This window comes from Drosophila eugracilis, unplaced genomic scaffold, assembly GCF_018153835.1.
Source record: "Drosophila eugracilis isolate 14026-0451.02 unplaced genomic scaffold, ASM1815383v1 contig_1873, whole genome shotgun sequence".
In the NCBI taxonomy this organism is placed as follows: Eukaryota; Metazoa; Arthropoda; class Insecta; order Diptera; family Drosophilidae; genus Drosophila; species Drosophila eugracilis.
The window spans coordinates 129,221-149,405 of NW_024572725.1; the positions used below are offsets into that span (position 1 = coordinate 129,221).

Here is a 20,185-nt window from a genome sequence, read left to right on the forward strand (position 1 = left end):
CGCGACTCTGCTGCGCTGACAAGCCCTTTTTTACGCTTTTGCACTTTTATTTATGCGATAAAAATAAAGCGATAATAAATGTGGCGGGACACAAGCGAAAAGTTATTGCACTCCATCACTCGCCATCTCACTCTTGCTGGCTGGCCGTCTGTCTCTCTTTCTTTTGCAGCAACAGCTGTTTGACTTAAGAAAGTTACTGCAGCAAAAGTTCAATTCCCTGGCTAACCGACCGAAAGCCCCCTCTCATCCCAAATGGGAACCCGTTCCACTCCGCCACTGCAATGCATTTGCATTATTTATTAGCTGTGACTGTGCTTCGTTTCCATTTTGCATGTGTTGCGTAATATCCGTTGAGCAGACCCGCGATCCAGGGAGCGAGAGAGATGCCGGAGGGAAAGAGATTTAAAATGATACAAAGAGGTAGGTGTAGGTCAGGTCCAAAGGGGAAAAATCAAAGCACAAATGAGTCAATAATCGATATAATCCCTGAGCCGAACCTCAGTTCATGTCATGTAATATTTGAGTTGATATCGAATACGGTAATGTTTTGGTAAGAATATTTTATAGAACAATAATATTAAACTTTATTGGAGTCTTACTTTACATGCCTAGGTCGTGAAATCCTTTTAAATTTTAAACTATAATTGAGTCTTAAATAGAACTAAAAACAAACTAGCAATCAAGTAATCCAGACTAAATGAATAGACTATATAGTAATTCCACTTTGTTGCCAGATGTTTCATTTTCTACCTTCAATTTTCATATAGAATTCGTTTAAAATGTCACAGGAGGCTCCCTGCCTGTAATATATAATGAGTTTACTTAATAATAGTACTCTGCACTATCCATTTAAAGAGCCAGCTGAATGAGTTGCTCCCTTTCCCTTAACAAATACCATAAATTACTCAAGCGATGAGAGGACTCAGTTCAATAGGTTTTCTTTCGGTCTGTAATTAGAGGACCCGACTAGTTAATTACTTACTTTCCATTTGACCTTTTTCATCAGCCATGCAGTTGCAACAACTGCGTAACTTTTTTGTGGTTCACAACTGTTTTTTGCTGTCTGCTTGTGTTTTCTCGTTTCTATTCATCTAAATCAACCACAAATTGTTGTAATCGATATGGTAAACAAAGTACTGTACTATAGTATCAAGATAGTTATTATAGAACAGCAGTAAAAAAAGAAAAAAAAAAAGTTGCATGGAATTTCTGCTGGATTTCTAAGAATCTAAACCGTTTTATATCACTGGTTTTGCAATTTTCCATGCCTGAAATGAGTCAATGGTTATAAAACCCAGTGAGTTGTCGGAGAAAAATTTGATTAAGTCGGAAGGTTTTTTTTTTCAAAGTTTCGTATTAATAATGATGAGTAATATTTCGTAGGGAATTTCGTTTATTTCGCTTTAAAATTCTTGATAATAATATTTCTTGTTTTTAGTATTTTTTTTAACTACTTATTTTTATTAAAAATGTGTCATGAATGACGTCGTATAAGAGTAATAAACAAAAAACTCGGAATAATGACAGATTAAAATAAAAAAGTTCAAAGTTTCAACAATCTGTATTTTTCAGAGCTAACAATTCAATGAAAAGTATGGATGATGTGTTTTTAAAATGTTATCCATTTATTTGAAAATATTTCGTTTAATTTATTTAAAGCCCTATTTTGAATAGTAATTATTGGGCATTGATAATAAATAATTTATTTACACCCACTAACAAAAGCAGCAACAACGTCAGTGACTATTTATACACATTTAGCACATAAATAAAATCTGTGTCAAATAAACTTGGCATGTTTATGGCGAATTCTCTGCGCTTGGCAATTTTATTATTGTTTTTTTTTTTTATTTAGCTGTTGCTTTTCTGTCTCATATGTACATATGCATACATATATATTTAATATACTTTGTTAAGGGGAAACAAGCGAGATGGAAGGAGCCGAGCGGTGCGGTTGACCTGCTTTTTAAAGCGACGCGTGATTCACGAAAGCGGTACCAAGTTCAGGTGGAATAAAAGAATAAAAGAGCAACGAACGAGCGCACGAAAATAAAACCAAAACTAATGTATACAAAAATGTTGCGTATGAAATTGCAATTTTATATATGTTTTTCGCCCCAACAGATGGCGCCACTCTGATTTTCGTGTGTGCGTGCAAAATGCGATAAAAATCGCTCACGAAACGTTCTGCAGAAAAAAATAAAACTTGAAATGGGCGGAAAAAATAGAAAAACAACTGTTGTCTGCCATTTGTTGTTGGTTTTTCTTCTTTTTTTTTATTACACCGGCACATAACGGTAAATTGTAAGCGGCTATTACAACACACACATACGCGCTTACGTGGACAGGTGATCTGCGCGAGCAACAGAGATGGCATTAGAGGAAACTGAAATTTTGCCACCGCCGCTTGCAATTTAATTGGAAAACATGCCAAGGCAAAAGGAAAAATATAAATAAAACCAGAAAAAACTGAAGCAAAACGACGCATACAAAAAAAGCATGAGTGTGCCAGACAGGTTGTTGCTAAGCGTGTGCTTGTGTGTGTGTGTGTGTGTGCAGAAAAAAAGAGGCTCAAATGAGACCCAAACTCGAAATTATTAAATTGCAGACGACGCTCCAGTAAGAAGGACGGGATTGGGGGTTAGGCGGCATAGAAGCACAGAGGGCGGGGGGAGGCCAGTCACGCACAAAACGAACGAAGAAGGCGAGGCAGCAACCCTGGGCAAAAAGCGAACGAGGCGAAAGAGAGCAGAGACGAGAAAAGGCTAAATACGTCTGACTGAACTGGAGTTACAGTCGAACTTCTATAGATCGAGTCTTATAATTTGAAGGTTTTAAATGGTAATTCATATATGTATCCATACTCAATATTAATGAATATCTATTTGATTGCTTTCTATTTTAAATGATTTACCTTTTACAGTAAAAGGCTACAGTTTACCAATAAAACCAACATTCCAAGTAACTTTTAGTGTGTGTAAAATGAAAATGAAATCCTAAATCTGAAACTATAACAACAAAATTATAACCAGCACTTCCTTTCTTTCGTCTGGGAGATACTTATAAAGGGGAAGGTTTCAGTCCAAAGTTTCTAATATTTCTTCCAAATTATTAATTAAAACGTGTTTCTTTTGGTCCAAAGGAAAATTAGTGTATATTTATTAATAAATCGCTAAAACATACATACTACAGGTTATTTAATAAATTTTCAATTATACTTTTTATTTCGAAACTACTTTACCCAAAATATCTTTTGGATATAATCCAGGTTAGGTACATATATATACTTAATAAGTATTTCCCTTAAATATTGTACCTTTCCTATTTCGAAAACGTTTTGCTTGAAGTAGCTCATTGATTATTTGATATTTTCCAAGTTTTTGGTATACATTATTGATTCATTTTTAATGAAATTGGTTAGGTAAAAGCCCTTAAGAAGTTCAAGTTACGGAAGTAGCACTGTAATTTGTTGGGTTATAAAATGAGTGAGCGAGCAGAAGAGGAAGAGCAACCGAATACGAGTGGTTTTGTGTGTGTGCGAGCGTGATAAAGGTCGTTGGCCAAGCAGCGACAACAAAAACAAAGTTGGAAGAGAACGGAACAGAGGAGGAGAAAGAGAGATAGCGACACAGAGAATACTGGCGATGAGCAACAAACACACGGCGACTCATTTAGCCTAAGGGCATGAAATGTATTGCAGGTTTTTGTCAGACGGTATATGTTGTTGCTTTTGCTGTTGCTGTTGTGTTGTGTGCTATGTATAGGCCGCGTTGGTTTTTGGTCGTCTAAAAAAACACGTTCCCTGCACCAACAGCAACAGCAACAGCAACTCCAACCAACACCAACAAACTGAATAGACAAAGCCAACAAACCCACAAAACGCAGACGTCGAAAGAGAGGGAATGTGAAACGGTTAGAGAGAGAGAAACGGCTAACTCACCTTTGTGTGGGTGTGTTTGGCAGCCTTTAAGGCCATATCAGAATGGGCATGCAAAGCGAAGGGCTTTAAAAACCTACAAAATATGGTCCTATTATCCAGGGCGAACCTATAAAAGCTCCGAGAAACGTGCTAATGGGAATCCAAGTTCAAGTCATTTAAGAATTCTAAATTGAATGAAATTCCTTAGATAATTTATTTAAAATATTGTTACTTTCTGAGATAAACAGATTTTATGTTAACCTCTTTAAAAACTATTCATAAACTCAGATCATCTTTAAAGATGTTATAAATTCTTTAGTTACAATCAATAGATACAATGTTACATCTCTTTTTAATAACCCAATCAATATTAGATAAACCTTGGTTTTTGTGATACATTTGTTATAAGGGGTGATCCATTATGATTTTGCCTTATTAGCATTTATTAAAATGTTACGTAAGTATAGTATTATTTAAGAAATTTTAACAGAATTATCTTATTAAAGCTTGATCAGCTTAAATTGGACAAAAGAACTGATAGAGACCTTGGAAAATGAGTTAAAACTTGTCAGTGGCACATAAGTGGCTGCGATGACCTCATGCAAAATCTTCTAGCGAGCAGAGAACCCCAACAAGCAAAAGTTAATAACCAAATTCCGTTGAAGTTGCAAGTTCAAAGATGTAGCCTTAAGGCGGCGAACACGCACATTGAGTAGTTAATGCCGAATACATCAAGCAACGACCTTTAAGTTCCCCACCGCGAGAGGTGAAACCGTATAGCAGTGAGTGATTATAAGTAATAGGTTGTGTTTTAGCAATATAAAAATACCAAGGTGAAATGCATTGCATAACCGAGCCAAAGCCAACAAAAAAATACAAGTAGAACTTGTTGTCATTTCCTTATTTAACGTGACACTTGTTAGCAGCGCTTGCACTGAATTGCATTGAAATTGAGAAGCTCTCTATAGTTTTTTCTGTGTGTTTTTTCTGCTTCTCCGCTCTCCGAATGAAAATGAACACCTGCGTTTGGCTTTGTTTGGTCTGTTTTGTTTTATGTTTTGTTGGTTTTGCTTCTTTTTTTCGGGCCCCACCGTGAGGTGTGTGGCGTACGTGACTATCACTTGATGCAGTTATGCTGCTATTACGTAGTCTGTGCACTCACAGACACCAACGCAAGTGCAAATAACACACACCAGTGCACCGATACATTTTCAGATACAGATACAAACGCAGACACGCACGAACGAACACCTGTCACACACACAGACTCAACGTATTCACACTATCAGAAACTCACGGTGTAAACGACGATCTATTGCCGCGAGCTATCAACGCGCATCTTTATACAGCAGGGGTTACATCATTAGGTTGTTTCTAAATCTATGTCCTGGATTGGCATACAAATCAGATATTAGGAAATGCGAATTTTATTTATAAACACATATATTTCTTTATTCATGTTTTTAAATTTTTTGTTGATTTTAATGGTAAACTTTTCAGAGACATTAGGAATAGTCTATTAAAAGAGCAAACACTTTTCCAAATATTTTTCAATTTTTAAACATGAATTTATCAAATTTATAAAGTTATTACACCTGTTTATTTATCTGATTTTTATTTATTGTATTGATCTCTAAAATATATATTCTTGTAACCTATTCTTACCTACATATATATATTTTACAAATACATTTTTATTACTTAGCAAGGTTTTTAAACCTTAAATTTTTGGAGAAAATTAGGTAAATAATAGAACGCAATCTTTAAAAACTGACAAACACAAGACAAAATCGAGATAATTGATTTCTCAAATAAAAATCATCCTCGGATCATATTACACCTTGCTACCTGTGTTATTGTTCCAACCACAATTGTAGTCACAAGCAGCTGCTGATGATTTTTTTATTTTTCTGTGATGATGCTGTTGTTGTTTCATTTACCAAATGTTCCCGTCTTCCATTTGTTCCTCCTTTTGTTTTCCTATTGTAGCTGCGTCACGTTTTTCATATTAAAATGTTTGAAATTCTGATTGGGATTGGCCGCTGGCGGTGCAGGGCTGCAAACTGTCATGTTTGTTTGCTTAACATTTTTCGTTTGTTGCGTGAGCGCTGTTGCCGAACTTCAGGCAGCAGCCAGCCGCCGAATCTTGGCTACAATTAAAACAGGTTTTCTGGTGAGACATTGCTCAGAAATGATCATGATCGGAATGATAGTCCCCTCCTCAGCCCCTTCCTTTCTACTTTCCTTCCCGTCTCGCTTTGGGCTTCACTTGTTGTGTCTGGTTTTTGTGTTTTCTTTTTGTTTTTATTGTTATTATTGTAAAATATGTTCACTGACCTTTGCCGAATTACCAGTTTCTCTGCCCAAAAAATGTGTTTTTGTTGATCGTGTAAGGCTGAACTGTTTTGGGGTTTTTGGCTCGAAAACGTTTTATATTCAAATTAAATTCGTAAACATACATATTTTCTTTGTGGTCACATTTACTTACACACACTTTGAATCGAGAGAGCGACCTTCAACTTGATTTTTAATTAAGTTCGGTTCAATGAACCGAAACTGTCAACGTCTGCTCTGCTGTGTGTTTAATTTTAATTTTTCCCTTTTGTTCCACAAACTCCCCTCGCATTTTTGGGCTAAATGCAAACACAAATGTTTCGCATTTAAAATATTTCTCTTTGTTTTTTTGTGGGTTATTTTAAATGCATGAATATGAAATGCAAAATAATATCGAAAAGAAAAAACCATTATACCGCATGAGTGGTTGCCGAATTTCACTTCAAACATTTAGTTAAAGCTTCACTCGCTTTTCATACTTAAACTTTCTACTCTATGGTTACGTTTTATCTATAGTAACTCATCTCGGCTTACAGCTTCCCATCCTATATAGTTGTGTGTGCTGCTAGCCATAATTCATGAAATTTAATCGCTTTTCTCAACTTACTTTGTACCTAGCCTTCCTCTATTTTATTTTTTTTCCATTATTTTCTCACCGAACTTTTCTTTTACTTTAGTTTATGGCTCTCTTTCTCTGTGTGTGCGCGTTTCACCATAAATTTTCTGTCACAACCTCAAACAACAAATTTTTTTCAATTTACATTTTTTACCATATTTCATCTGACATTCCTCCCGGAAGCGCCAACACCCCCTTTTTCTTTATATCCACTTTATTTTGCGCTGTCGCCAGGCAGCAACAACAGAAAATGTTTCAAGAGCGCAGCCACCCACTGTTCGCCCCACTAACTTGAGTTCTAGACTATCATCAGGATCCATAAACCTAAACCAGAACTCAAACCCAAAATCCAAACTCTACTCGACCCGAACCACCATATAATGTTAGACAGATTTTATTACGGCGCTTTTGCTACTTTTCCGGAAATACTTGTCGCGCTCTTTCCACATCCTTACAGTGAGAACAAAGTATCTTGATAATAAACGTCAGTATTTTTGATGAAGGTTTATATATTTAATTTTATTTATTATTCTTTATTACTTTTTAAGCATTTATTTAATTTTATTATATTATATTTATACTTTTTTGGTTTGCCATCAATATATTAAATCATGAATTAAGTTTTCAATATAATAGAATTTTTTTTCTCTCTGCATGGCCAATAGAGCATTGCACCTCGACCATCCCCTCGGGGACAACTACCGAGTCTCTGACATTTCTGGCTGGCAACCCTTGTGGCAGGTTCTTCTGCTACCAAACGCACACATACAGACCATGGAAAATTGTTGCACTTCTGGTGCTGAGGGAAAACTCACCCCCGCACGCCACTCAGCCATCCCCTGGGCCACCATTGTTCGGCTTTTCCCATATAAATTTCATCAGTAGTTTGGGCAACCACCAACCTGACAAACGCTACCCAGGAAGGATGTTTCAATTTCTATTTTGTTTTATATGAATTTTTTTCCCTTTGCTTTGCCCGTCGTTCATTCTGTTTTTATCGGTCGTTTGAGCTTCTGGCTTCTGAAAGTGGCAGGGCAACCCTGTCTGTGCTTAGAATAGTGAAAATTGGCAACATCGCTTTCTCTTCTTGGGGTTTTCATTCAATTCAGCCGTTGTCCCTTTTGATTTTGTTGTTCTCGTAGCGAGGGTGTGTATGTTGTCGCTGTTCTTTTGATTTGGGTTGTTGATTTTCTTTTCTTTTTCCTTTTTTTGTATTTTATTCACGTTGTTATTTCGCTCTACATTATTTTCTTTTAACTCTGTAATTTATCCAGGTTTTTCTCTTATTTATTTAAGGCATTCTGCCATTTCCTTTGAGTTCCCTTTTGTATTTTCAGCATGTTTTAGTAATGTTATTGGGTCCAACGGTGCCATTCCGTTTGGGCTGGGTTTTGCTTTGGTAGAGTTTACTATATTTTATTTTGAGATACGTGAACAAGGTGCTGCAGTTAAAAATTTATTCATGGTTTAACATTTTTTCTGCCCTCGGTTGAAAATATGTTTTAATATACCAAAAATGTTTACATTTCTATGAAAATCTTTGTTAGAACTAAAATGTTTCTCTTAACATCAGAAAACAATATTTAGTTACCATAAAACCATTTATGGTTTTTATCTTTAAAAGCCTTCCGGCACTTGGACTGTTTTCAATTAGTTAGTTTCTCTCTTATGCTTTGATTTCATCTACTTCGTTTCTGTTCCAGTTCTGTCTAACTCAGATCCTTTTTCTCTCTTTTCCCACGACATATTAGGTGGACATTTCTTTAGCGATTTAATGGTTTTTAACAATTGAAGCCTGCAGGCGATGAGTTTTAATTACTGACCCATTTTCAGTTATTTTCCCCTATTCAGCGATGTTGCCGCAGTTCAGTTGGGTTGGGCTTAGAGTTTAAAGGCAGTGAGAGTAGGTTGAGTAGAACAGAGAAATTCTTTGGAAAAGTAAATTTTGATTTTCCTAATTTACCTTTTTATTAAGTGTTAAAATAAAACCTTCTATGCTTGTGATGTATTTAAATAAATTCAAAATATTTATTAAGAATTAAGATCCTTACCTAACTTATTGTAATATTGCGGATTGCCAAATTTCTCGAAGATGTAAATGAACTCTTTAAATTTATAAAGCGTATTTTATATGATATTTTAGAATATGATTTTATATTAATATATCTCTATAGGTAATTAGTTTCTGACCCACTTCAATTATTATCCTCTGTAGCAGCAGGCTTGCCTTATCTAACTTTAAATGAAGTCGAGAGCTTGGTTTAAGTTGGAAAATATTTATATTTACATTTTGTGCGAGAGTGGTGGTGGGTATATTATGTGTCTGTAATCATGCAAATTTACATAAACATAACCTACTAACTAAGCACGCAATTGAAACAAATGCAGTCGACTGGCGGCCACCCACTCCCGGCCTTCTCCTGCCTCCCGCCTCTTTCCACTTGCAGAAATAGTTGACCTCGTTTTTTGGGGCTTTTGCGCTTGCACACACTTTTACTGCAGTTTTTTTTTTCCTGCTTCGGTGGTTTATTTTTTATTTTTGCAATAACAGAGAAGTTTTTGCCGAGGCGCCGCCTGGTGGCCTGTACTGGTAGTTGGTAGCTGTTATTCCTCTGCCGACGTTGAACTCATTTTACATGCATTTCTGTTTTTTCTTTCATTTTTTAAGTTGCATTTTCCTCGTTTTGGGATGGCAACTCTGTCGCTGTTTTGGTTTTTCCGAGTGGGCGGGAAAATAGGTTGGCCTACATTCGCTCTCTCCCCGGCTTTTATTTTGCTTTCCTCCATGTTGTTTGCGAACCTTTTGAAAATTGCGGCAGGTGCATTTTTTCCGCTTTTATTTCACAAAAGCGCCATTCAGCGTGTGCATTTTCTTTCCATGTTTTCCACTGCCTTTTCTTCTGTCGCCGCCCCATTCCCTCTGCCGCCCACTTATTTTTTTCCAGTGCTTCTTAGCATTCATTCACACAGTAACCAAGGCAGACAGAAAGAGTGGAAAAGCGAGAGAAGGGCAACAAACGAGTGGAATTCAGCAGCTTTGTTTTATTTTCCACGTCCTTGTGCTTAAAACAACAACAAAAAGAGGGTGGGTGGGTGGTTTTGGTTTGGTTGGTTGTTCGTGGTGTTTGCTTTAGGGGGGGAAATGCTCCAAAAAAATCGATAAAGCAATTAATGCCAAAAGAGTGGCAGCAGGCTCTTTCAATTTCCACCTACCGAGCGTTAGAATGGGAACGAGAATCGAGAATCCGAGAGTCAGCAGCCGAGCAACCCTGTGCGCAAAAATAAACAAGATGACGATGATGATGGTGATGATGACGTTACCAGTGACGAAGGTTTTGGGGGTTGATGGGGGAGGTGGTCGTGCGGGGTTGGGAGGTTGATGGGAAAACCAGAAGCCAACGCAGGAAACACGTAGACTACTAGTCGTCTGTGTTAATAAACCGCCCTATGACCGACCACCAAGAGCAGCGCTCATCCCATCATCATCAGTTCAATACTCCTACCCAACGAAGTCCCGAACCCAAACTCAAACCCAAACCACCCGCAGTTTTCACAGTTCCCGTTCTTGTATACCCTTTGGAAAACGGGTATCACTTTTCATATAATTGTGAGCACGCGTGGAGTTGATTTGAATAATTAGAGGATATCATTAGTCTAAATTAGTCACAGCAATGAAAATTAAACAATTTAAGGAATCAATTAAACTGAAAATTGTTTAAAGAGATAGTAAAGATGAAAAACAGCTAGGGAACACATTATTTCGGAGTATATAAATAAAAAAGATAGCATTAAGAACATTTAAAATTTGTATTTACCCACATACTTGGGTTTATACAGGGTAACTTTATGTACGAATTACACCCTCCTATTGTTAACAATTAAGGTTTCTAGAGCTCGCCAAGTACCTTTATTTGTAAATCTTTTAATGAATAATATTTCATATTTGCTTAAGAGTTCTTATTAATATTTGTAAGTATTGTTATTACAGCCCCTGTTACTATGGGAATAGTTGGCTGAGGCTTCAAGTTTAACAAACACACATTTTTCAGGTTTTATTTAAATTTTCATTATTCTTTATTTTCCTTATTTATTTTCTACTCAAAACTTAAGTCATATTAAAGCAAACGTTATTACATTTATGAGAGGGCATAATGATTACCTGATTTAAGTACGATTGATATTTAAAAAAATAAACCGTAAGGCAATGTAAAGCACCTTTCAGCATAACCAATTTAATTTCAATAGCAAACTATTTGCCTTGTCCAAACCATTTTTGCAAAGCATCAACCATAATCATTTTGCTTTTCTTGTCGTAAAATTTCCATGAAAATTACCCATTGTTACTCGCTAATATTCAGCCTCAAGGAGAAAATGCCTTCGCCCCCTTGGAAAACAAAAAGGAAAGCACATGCTTGAATTTCAAATTTCTAAGCGCAAATTTAGCTCGAGGCTTATCTGAAATTCCGTTTCGTGTGCCTTGCCAACATTATTGATTGAGCTGAGGGCATTATTTAATGGCCAAATCCTGGCTGAATTTTCCTTTTACCATTCCTCTGGCGTCTTACTTCTTCCTAAACAAAAGCTTTTAGGCTTTCATTCGAACTTAAACAAGGATGTGAAGATAGTTGGAAACGACCTTTAAATGTCTATTCTTTGGGATTTGAGGAAATAAATAGGAAATAAAATATATTAGTTAAAATATATCATTCTTCACTTTTGTTTAAATCATAATTATAATTTTTTATTAATTATTTACTATTCCTTAAGATTTGTCAGAGTGGAAAAACTTATATAGTCATAGTGAGTTTTTCCTAACCATAAGTTACCAACATCCCTTTTTTTGACAGACCAGCCTGCGTTTATATGCCATAACTTTTCCACAACTTTTTGCACATTCGGGATCTGGAGAACGCCTCATGCCGGCAGTATATTTTATAAGTTCGGACTTCTTCAGCCCCTACTTAAGTTTAGTTATTTCTCATCTCTGCTTCTGCCTTTGATTCCCTTTTCCCATGGTCTTTTGGCATTTTCAACATTTTCTGGCCAATTGGGGATGAAATTTGGGGACTGGCTTTACCAGCACAACCCCGCAAAAGATGAGGGGAAATTCTGAAGGAAGAGACTTTTGCTTGGATACAGTACTTGGACAGACTACCCTCTTTAACTCTCCGATTTTCCGTTTTATGACGTTACTTTAAGACCATTTAAAGGGAAAAGTCCGAGAAGGCTTTCGTTCAGTTCTTCTTGCTTTGAAGTGGAAAGTTTGCCGCGGCAAATGCTTTATGGTAATTTAAAATCGATTACTCTCAGAGCTCTTGTCTAATTTGTGCTCTTCTTTTTGAACTTTTGTTCACCTTTGCTGCCAGGAAAAGCAAACAACTTTTGTGGGTGGGGTGGTCGTTGATCCCCCGACCCGACCCGCCTTTTTTATTTTTATTTTAGGTTTCTTAGTGATTCTTTGTGCATTTCAAGTTCTGGGTGTGGCAGCTCGAAAATGCGTTAATGGTGTGTACTTGGGTGAAGTTTGGCAACAATGTAATGGGGGGAACGGGACTTAAAGGCAAACATTTGACTTTAAACGATTTGGTGAGAGTGGTTAAGTAAGAAAACCGATTGGAGAACGGATGTTGAGCTGCAGAACGGAAGTTACTTATTTTGTACCTTTAATAGCTTTTGAGTTCCGTTAGTTATTGATTAGTAAATCTATACTTTTAACTTTATTTAACAAGATATTTACGTGCATTAAGTACCACTTTGGGTTATTGGCTACATCCTTTTACGATTTTACCCCTACTTATTAAATCTACCTCAAAAGGTTTATCCAAGTACAGAATCTATATTTTATGCAAATTTAATTACAGTGCTGGTTGGCAACCCTAGCACTTGCTCCTTAAATATCTTGCACATGTTTTTACTGCATTTTCATGTCAAAAGCTCTGCATTCCCCTCTTCTCCACCATTTGCCATGTGGTTTTAAGGGACAGCTGTTTCTTTATAAAGTTAAAAAACCGCAGGACAAGAAATTTTATGTACGCAATGCGATTGATGACCTTCCAGTCGGATCTCAAAAGGGGAGCTCAAGAGAAAAAATACGAGGGGAATTCCCCCTGGCACGTACCACGATCCTTACGTTTTTTTCTTCTGCTCTTCCTGGCAGGTGTTTGACTTGCAAGTTGCAACCTGGTAGCAGGAAAAAATACTCCACTTCCTTCTTGAATGCGGTTAATGTCACATGGTTATGGTTAAAAGTTTTATTTATTTGCTTTTTGTTAATAAAAAGCATTCGTAAGTAGGTCAAATAATTTCGTATCTTATCAGTGCTTTGTGCTGTTTGTTTACGGTCATAGAACAAACATTTGATTCGATGGCCGCACATGCCAGCAGGTTGAGCTTTTCACATACACTAGAGTCCCCATTCTTATCAGTGGAAATATTAAAAATGAATCAAAGCTTGCATTCTTTGGAAGTATATAATTACATTCTATGTAATTCAATATGGTTACGTAATAAAGTGATAGTATGTGACCTCAATGTAGTTGAAAAACAAGAAGCAACACTTTGATCTTCGAAGTTACTTTACAATCGCTCTCAAACTCTGATGACTCGTTATGGTAACCAGGAAATAAAACCCCTAGATTAATGTTTATTAGTAAATATTAACAAATACCAACAGTCGACTATGAAAATCAACAAAAAGCGAAAAAAAAAACAAAAGTAAAAACTCATTTGGCATTTGGCATTTGCATTGCTACAACAATAATTAACGAGAAATCAAAGCGTAAACTAATTTGACCTTCGGGCAACAGCAACAACTACAACACGTGACTCTAAAGGCGGGAAAAACGCAAATAAAATAAATACTAAGACAAAAGAAAATTAAGAAGATGATAAATATATATAGAAATGTGTATATTGTTGCACCATGAAATAGGGAAAATAATTCTAAATATTATTTATAATCGGATAACAGACAGCGTTGGCCATGTAAGGTGCCGCTCTGTTTAACTAATTTTTTAATTGCCGCCACAATGGCTGACCTTGACACAGAATCGCCATGATAATAAGACTAGTTGCCACCCAAACGACTCCCCCTTTTGCTCGTTTGCAATATTCATTTGCAGAACCGTTGTACATAGCTCACATTTTATAGGCAATTTGTTTTTATTATTTTAGTTTGGGATATCACCAAGCACAGCAGAAAAGTGGGAGGGGACGGGTTGGGGGCACAGAAAACACGGCAGACAGCGTGGCAGGCAGAGTAATAAAATTAAAAAAAAAAGGAAAGGCGAACACAGAAAACAACACGCAAATAATATTGCAAAAAAAGAGGAGAAAAGAATAATAATAATAGCGGTTCGCGTGGGCGTTGTCTGCTATTACACTAAGAGAAAAACTTCACAAATCAGAGTTAAACATTTTAGAAAAAAAAACTCAATTTTCATATTATTTAATCACATTAAAGGTTTTCTTATTTAACATTTATTAAATTATTTTTTTGGTTTGAAAGAATAACTTTTTTGTAATGTAGATTATAAAGAGCAAAGAGGAAATGTTCTTTTTAAGTTGATTAAAATCGCGATGTGCCGATGGCTGTTTTTACCCCCCTTTATCTTTATTCTATGGGCCCCATAATTGTGTCAACTTATCTCAGTATATGTTTGTGTATACTAGAGCAGCGAAATGTGTGTCACGCCTCCATGGGAATGCAAAATAAAATTAAAAAAAAAATAAAAACAAATTTAAGATATAAGTAGCGCTGCGGTGTCTAATTAGCTGGGCAACTTTTGTTACTATAACGATAGAAATAATATAATATCAGTAAACAGATATGTATAAATTTGTATACCTTTCAAGTTTAAATATTTTTAACGTTTTATTATGCCAAATTTAATGTCTGAAGTAAATTTTAAACATACAATATTAGCCATGTGCTTGCCATTTTTTGGCAGTTACTTTCTACTCAAACTGTGTATTCCAATTTGACAAAAGTGCAGATGAAAAAAGGCTCTTCACTCACCCCTGAAAAATTTCTTTGTGGAATCCTCTTCTGATCTTTCCAATGGTTTTTCATTAGACATATGCGAATTCACGCACATGTATTGCGGCTAGACAGCTGCCAAAGGACTAAGGACCACAAAGGGATGTGCTATAGGCCATAGAATGGGATCTTTGGTTGTAGTCTGTCTGGGCTGTCCAAATGGAAATGACTTTGAATTTCTGATTTTCGGTTGCAAGCCGCAATTTACGGTTATAGCCAACAATCGACAACAAATGTTTTTGGCGGCAGACTGTAAGTTCAATGCCTGCTAAATGGGCTTGTTTTGTTTGGCCAAAGTCGAAGGGTCTAGACTTTATGACCAGCAGTGATGTTTGGACTTGCAAGTTCGAAAAGGGTACCTTAGCTATACTATTGGGATGAGCAAGGAAACTAATGTCTGTCTAGTTATTAATTTGAGAAGCTTGTAAGGGAAGATTTATAAAAACCAAACAAAGTGCGATAAGTATTTGATTCTTTTATAATACAATTGAATGCAACTTAGCAACTACCAGCCCTTAATATATTAATTTATTGGTCCTAATTTATCTTTATATCTTTACTATTGAATTTAATAGCTTCCTCGTTTATTATTTAAAGTTGTGATTTCTTCTTATCACTTTCTCTTCTCGCTCCCTGGCGACTAAATGCCAGACATTTTCCCATCAGCTTTCCATTGCCACACGCACATTCCTCTTAAACTGCAAATTCCCCATGGCGCTTAAATACTGGAAATAAAATTCATTGCCCGATATTGATTAACAATAAATTGCCAACGTCGTTGTCGCTATCGTTGTTATAGCTCATGTTGTTGTTGATGTTTGTCGGCTTGACCGGCGAAATGGGCGACCTGTGGGGCGATATGTAGGTATGTAGATATATATGCGGGTTTTTCGGAAAGGAGCAGTGACCAAAGGGGTGGAAAATCAGGGTGGAGACAGATGCCACATGGAGCTTTTGTCTGGCTGTCTGTTGGGGCTGTCATGGTTGCAGATATATACGGAATATATGTATATAGATATAGATACACACGCACACGGGATAAAGATACATATTTCGAAGCGGGGAGGTTGGTCGGATGCGCACACGTGCATGCATAAACAACAACCATGCGAGTTGCCACATAACGGCACTTGTTTATATAATGTACTGCAATTCTGTTTGCAGTTGCCAGACGAAGCTAGAAGATATATATATAGTACATATATAGCTATCATCCTAGCATGAGTGCAGGCCAAACGCCCATTCAATTTAATGTGACGCTTGTCTAGCCAAAAATGTTAACGCCAGACTGGATATCTCCCACTCTAAATGTGTCTATTGAAGCTTTAAGCTGAGACTAAGCCGCTTCAACGGTGATTTTCAATGCCCATGGCGCGAGTAAGCTTTAATTAGTAAATACCCGAATGACGGACATTTTCAGTCGTTCTTTAATTCTAACCACATGCCCCTTGCCTTGGGGTTGTTATCGATTTTCTTTTGGCTGGCTTTCCCAACCCCCTTAGAGGTAGCTAGCTGGGAAAGCTGTCGTCAGCACTGTTTATGCTAATGAAGTCACATTGTCGCTGGCCTGCTGCGTCTACGCCCACCAAAAATAGAAGTAGCAAAAAAAAAAATGAATGGCATCTCACATTAAATACAAAGTGAAAAAGTCTTTTAAAAAAGCCCTGAAACGTGCCTTGCATGACTAATTAGCATAATAAACAAACCTAACGAAAGCCACCCTGAAATAAAGCAAAACCCACGGCGAAAGAGGTGTTGCATATCAATGATGAAATGTCTTTGTGACAATCCGTTCAAACAATCAAACGCCGTGTGGGAAGACATAGGAGTTATAAAAAAGTTTAAATCCACGTAGTTGTTATGTAAAAATGTTTTTAAATACAATCAAAATATGAAGTATCCTTACGATATAGATATTAAATTTAAAGAAACTGTATTTAAAGAATTCGAATTTAAAGAATCTTAATTTTATCGTTGGGCTTAAAATTTTAAGTAATCTTTTTAATCTTTGCTGTTATATAATATTTAATAACCTTCAAGAAGAGAACCAGTGAACACACTTTTAATATATAATATTATCTATCCTTCAAATAGTTATAAAACATTCAAAAAGTATTTAAATATAGCTATATTTACAACGTGAATTAGTTTAAATATAGAATGTAAGTTTAGTTCCAGCACATTTTACTTAGCACTGATATTTATGAACCATCGAACTTTTAGCATTGATCTGCATTCTTCAACCCACAAAAATCATCGAAATCTAGACCTTGCATTTTTGTTTAAACAATTTGTTTTGATTATGTTGTTTATTTATGTTTTTACCATTCTCTTCTTTTCTCTCTCTTGTTACAGACTCAAACTAAAAAAAAACACACTTAAAACTGTACATAATCCCAATAAAAAGGCGTGTGTGTTGTAAAAGCATTAAAAAACAGCAAATTCCATTAAAACACTTGCCAAAAACCAAAAACAAAAAAGTGGGCCGAGGCGCGTGCAATATGCGCAACGGTATTCGGGAGCGAGCGCGTGCCAAGGAACGCACTGAATCGCATCGGAACGGTGGGAATCAATAATGCAACTGCAACAACAGCAACGGCGGCTGGAAGAATTCGAAAAGGAAACAGAAATTGTTGGGAGAAAGGAAAACATTTGGAAAATGTTGTTCCCGAAAACTGAAGAAAATGCATCGTTTTCTTAACATCCAGCAAAATAACAAACTACGCAACTATCATCAGTTACTTTTGTATTTTGTGGCTGCTGCTGGAGGAAGAGCGGAAGTGAGAGGCAGAAGGAGAGGAAACGGAACCGGCAAGAGTAGCGTTCGCAACGGAAGAACGCAGAAGAGGAAGCAGAGAAGCAGCAGCAGCAGAAGTTACTCTTACGTTAAAAACAAACGCAACGTAACGTAACGCAACGCAACGTTAAGAGAGACAGAAAGAGAGAGAGAGAGTAGTTGAAGCATAATATTATTCTATTAGCCCAATAAATTAACCCAACGCTGCCACTGTTCCTAAGACATCAATAACCAGAAGAAGAAGAAGAAGAAACAATTTAAGATAAACGTAGATCATAGACGTAACCGTAAACCGTAACGCAAACGCCTCTACACAAGATACACTACAAGAAACACAAATCCTATGCCAATTTTTGATCATCAAATCGTTTAGCACCTATCATAGACTCATCCCCATAAACGTCACATCAATAGTCAAAATCTCAAACGACACACAAGCAAAATATTAACTAAAGCAACGGAAATTAAACGTTGTTTTAAAGTCCAAAACCATAACTCTCCACAAATACAAAGAAAAGAAAGAAAAGGAACCACACCGATCTCGCCCCTTTGCCACGCACACCAAAAACAGCAATATTAACATCAATAGACAAAAATAAAAAAAAAAAGGAGGCTGGCTAAGGAAAGCGGACAAAAATATGGCCACACCCCAAGTCAAGGACTTGGTGTTGCGCTCGCCCGCTGGCTCCTCCGATGTCATATCCTTCGCCTGGCCCCTGCAGATCGGACACGGACAGGATAAGCACGACAATGGCATCGATATCATCGATACCATCAAGTTCGTCTGCGATGAGCTGCCATCGATGTCATCGGCCTTTGAGGAGACCAATCTCCACCAAATTGACACTGCCTGCTATAAGACTATGACCGGCCTGGTCGATCGCTTTAACAAGGCCGTCGACAGCATCGTTGCATTGGTAAGTGGTTTGTTTTTAGACGTAGTTATGACAGCAAAAGAAAAGTATCAGAAATGAAAAACAGAAAATTTATAATCTGTAATCTTTTCCAGAAACAGTGGTCAAAGCTGATAATAAAATCATTTAAAATTTTTCTTTCTTGATGGTTGTTTTGCCAACAATAATATAAACTAATATTTTCTAAGAACTATGCCTAACTTATTACTCTCTCCTCTCACAGGAAAAAGGAACTTCACTGCCCGCCGAGCGCCTGAACAAGTTCGCTCACCCTAGCCTTCTAAGACACATTTTGCAATTAGTTTACAATGCCGCCGTACTCGATCCGGATAAACTCAACCAGTACGAGCCCTTTTCGCCGGAGGTATACGGCGAGACGAGCTATGAGCTGGTACAGCAGATGCTTAAGCATGTCACCGTTAGCAAAGAGGACACATTCATCGATCTCGGCTCCGGAGTGGGCCAGGTTGTACTCCAGATGGCTGGATCCTTTCCCCTGAAAACCTGCATCGGCATCGAGAAGGCGGATACTCCGGCTCGTTATGCGGAACGCATGGATGTGTTCTTTCGCCAGTATATGGGATGGTTTGGCAAGCGGTTCTGCGAGTACAAGCTGATCAAAGGCGATTTCCTGGTCGATGAGCATCGCGAGAAGATTACCTCATCGACGCTGGTTTTTGTTAATAACTTTGCCTTTGGCCCGACAGTGGACCATCAGCTAAAAGAACGGTTTGCGGATCTTCGCGATGGAGCGAGGGTCGTGTCCTCCAAGTCGTTCTGTCCCCTGAACTTTCGGATAACGGACAGGTTGGTTGAAGTTTCTACCTAAATATGATCTTAAAGATTATGTTACAAATTTTCTAACTCTTATTATTTTTTTGCAGAAACCTCAGCGACATTGGAACCATTATGCACGTCAGTGAGATTCCGCCCCTGAAGGGCTCAGTTTCCTGGACCTGCAAGCCCGTTTCGTATTATCTGCATGTGATCGATCGCACCATATTGGAGCGATACTTTCAGCGCCTGAAAACGAAAGGCGGCAACGATCACGAGAGCGTGGGTAAGTTCCGAAGGACGAGGGGCCATGGAGATAAGGATAAGGATGCACTAATCGGAAATCAAGCCAAGACACAAAACACACAAAACAGTCATTTTCTCTTTGTCATCGTGAAATTTTCCAACCAATCAATCACAGTCAAAGTCAAGCAGTCTCTTTTCATCTCTTATGATTTTTACAATCAATCATTTTTGGAATGTTAGTTTCGTTTTTTGTGAAATCACAAAGCCTTATCACTTCAATCATGGTTATCAGTCATTGATGAATTGTTGTTAAAAGGTTTAATAGTCAGTTATAAGTACATTTTGTCTTCACCATTAAGAACTGATGTGAAAGTTAAGTTAGTTCTTCACTATATTTTCAAAGAAAAGTTAATTTTAGCGTTTAAGATGAAAGCTTTCTTTCCTGGGATCTTCGAATTTGGGTTAGATTAGTTTAGACAACGTAAATGATTATAAATAACAGAATTGATTGTTCGACTATATACTAATACCAGTAACCCACATCAAA

General features: G+C 37.1%; 1 protein-coding gene across 5 annotated transcripts in view; it reads left to right on the forward strand.

The window, feature by feature from the left end:
• LOC108116134 (histone-lysine N-methyltransferase, H3 lysine-79 specific) overlaps positions 1 to 20,185 on the forward strand; it is a 43,470-nt gene that overhangs the window by 14,626 nt on the left and 8,659 nt on the right. For all 5 annotated transcript variants that reach the window (XR_005993632.1, XM_041817721.1, XM_017227860.2 and 2 more), the window contains exons 3-5: positions 17,263 to 18,621; positions 18,842 to 19,425; positions 19,503 to 19,678. Coding sequence is in view for 4 of the 5 variants with exons in the window: in XM_041817721.1 (XP_041673655.1) it covers positions 18,343 to 18,621; positions 18,842 to 19,425; positions 19,503 to 19,678 (1,039 nt within the window). In the remaining variant the exon portion in view is untranslated. The remainder of the gene's footprint in view (positions 1 to 17,262; positions 18,622 to 18,841; positions 19,426 to 19,502; positions 19,679 to 20,185) is intronic.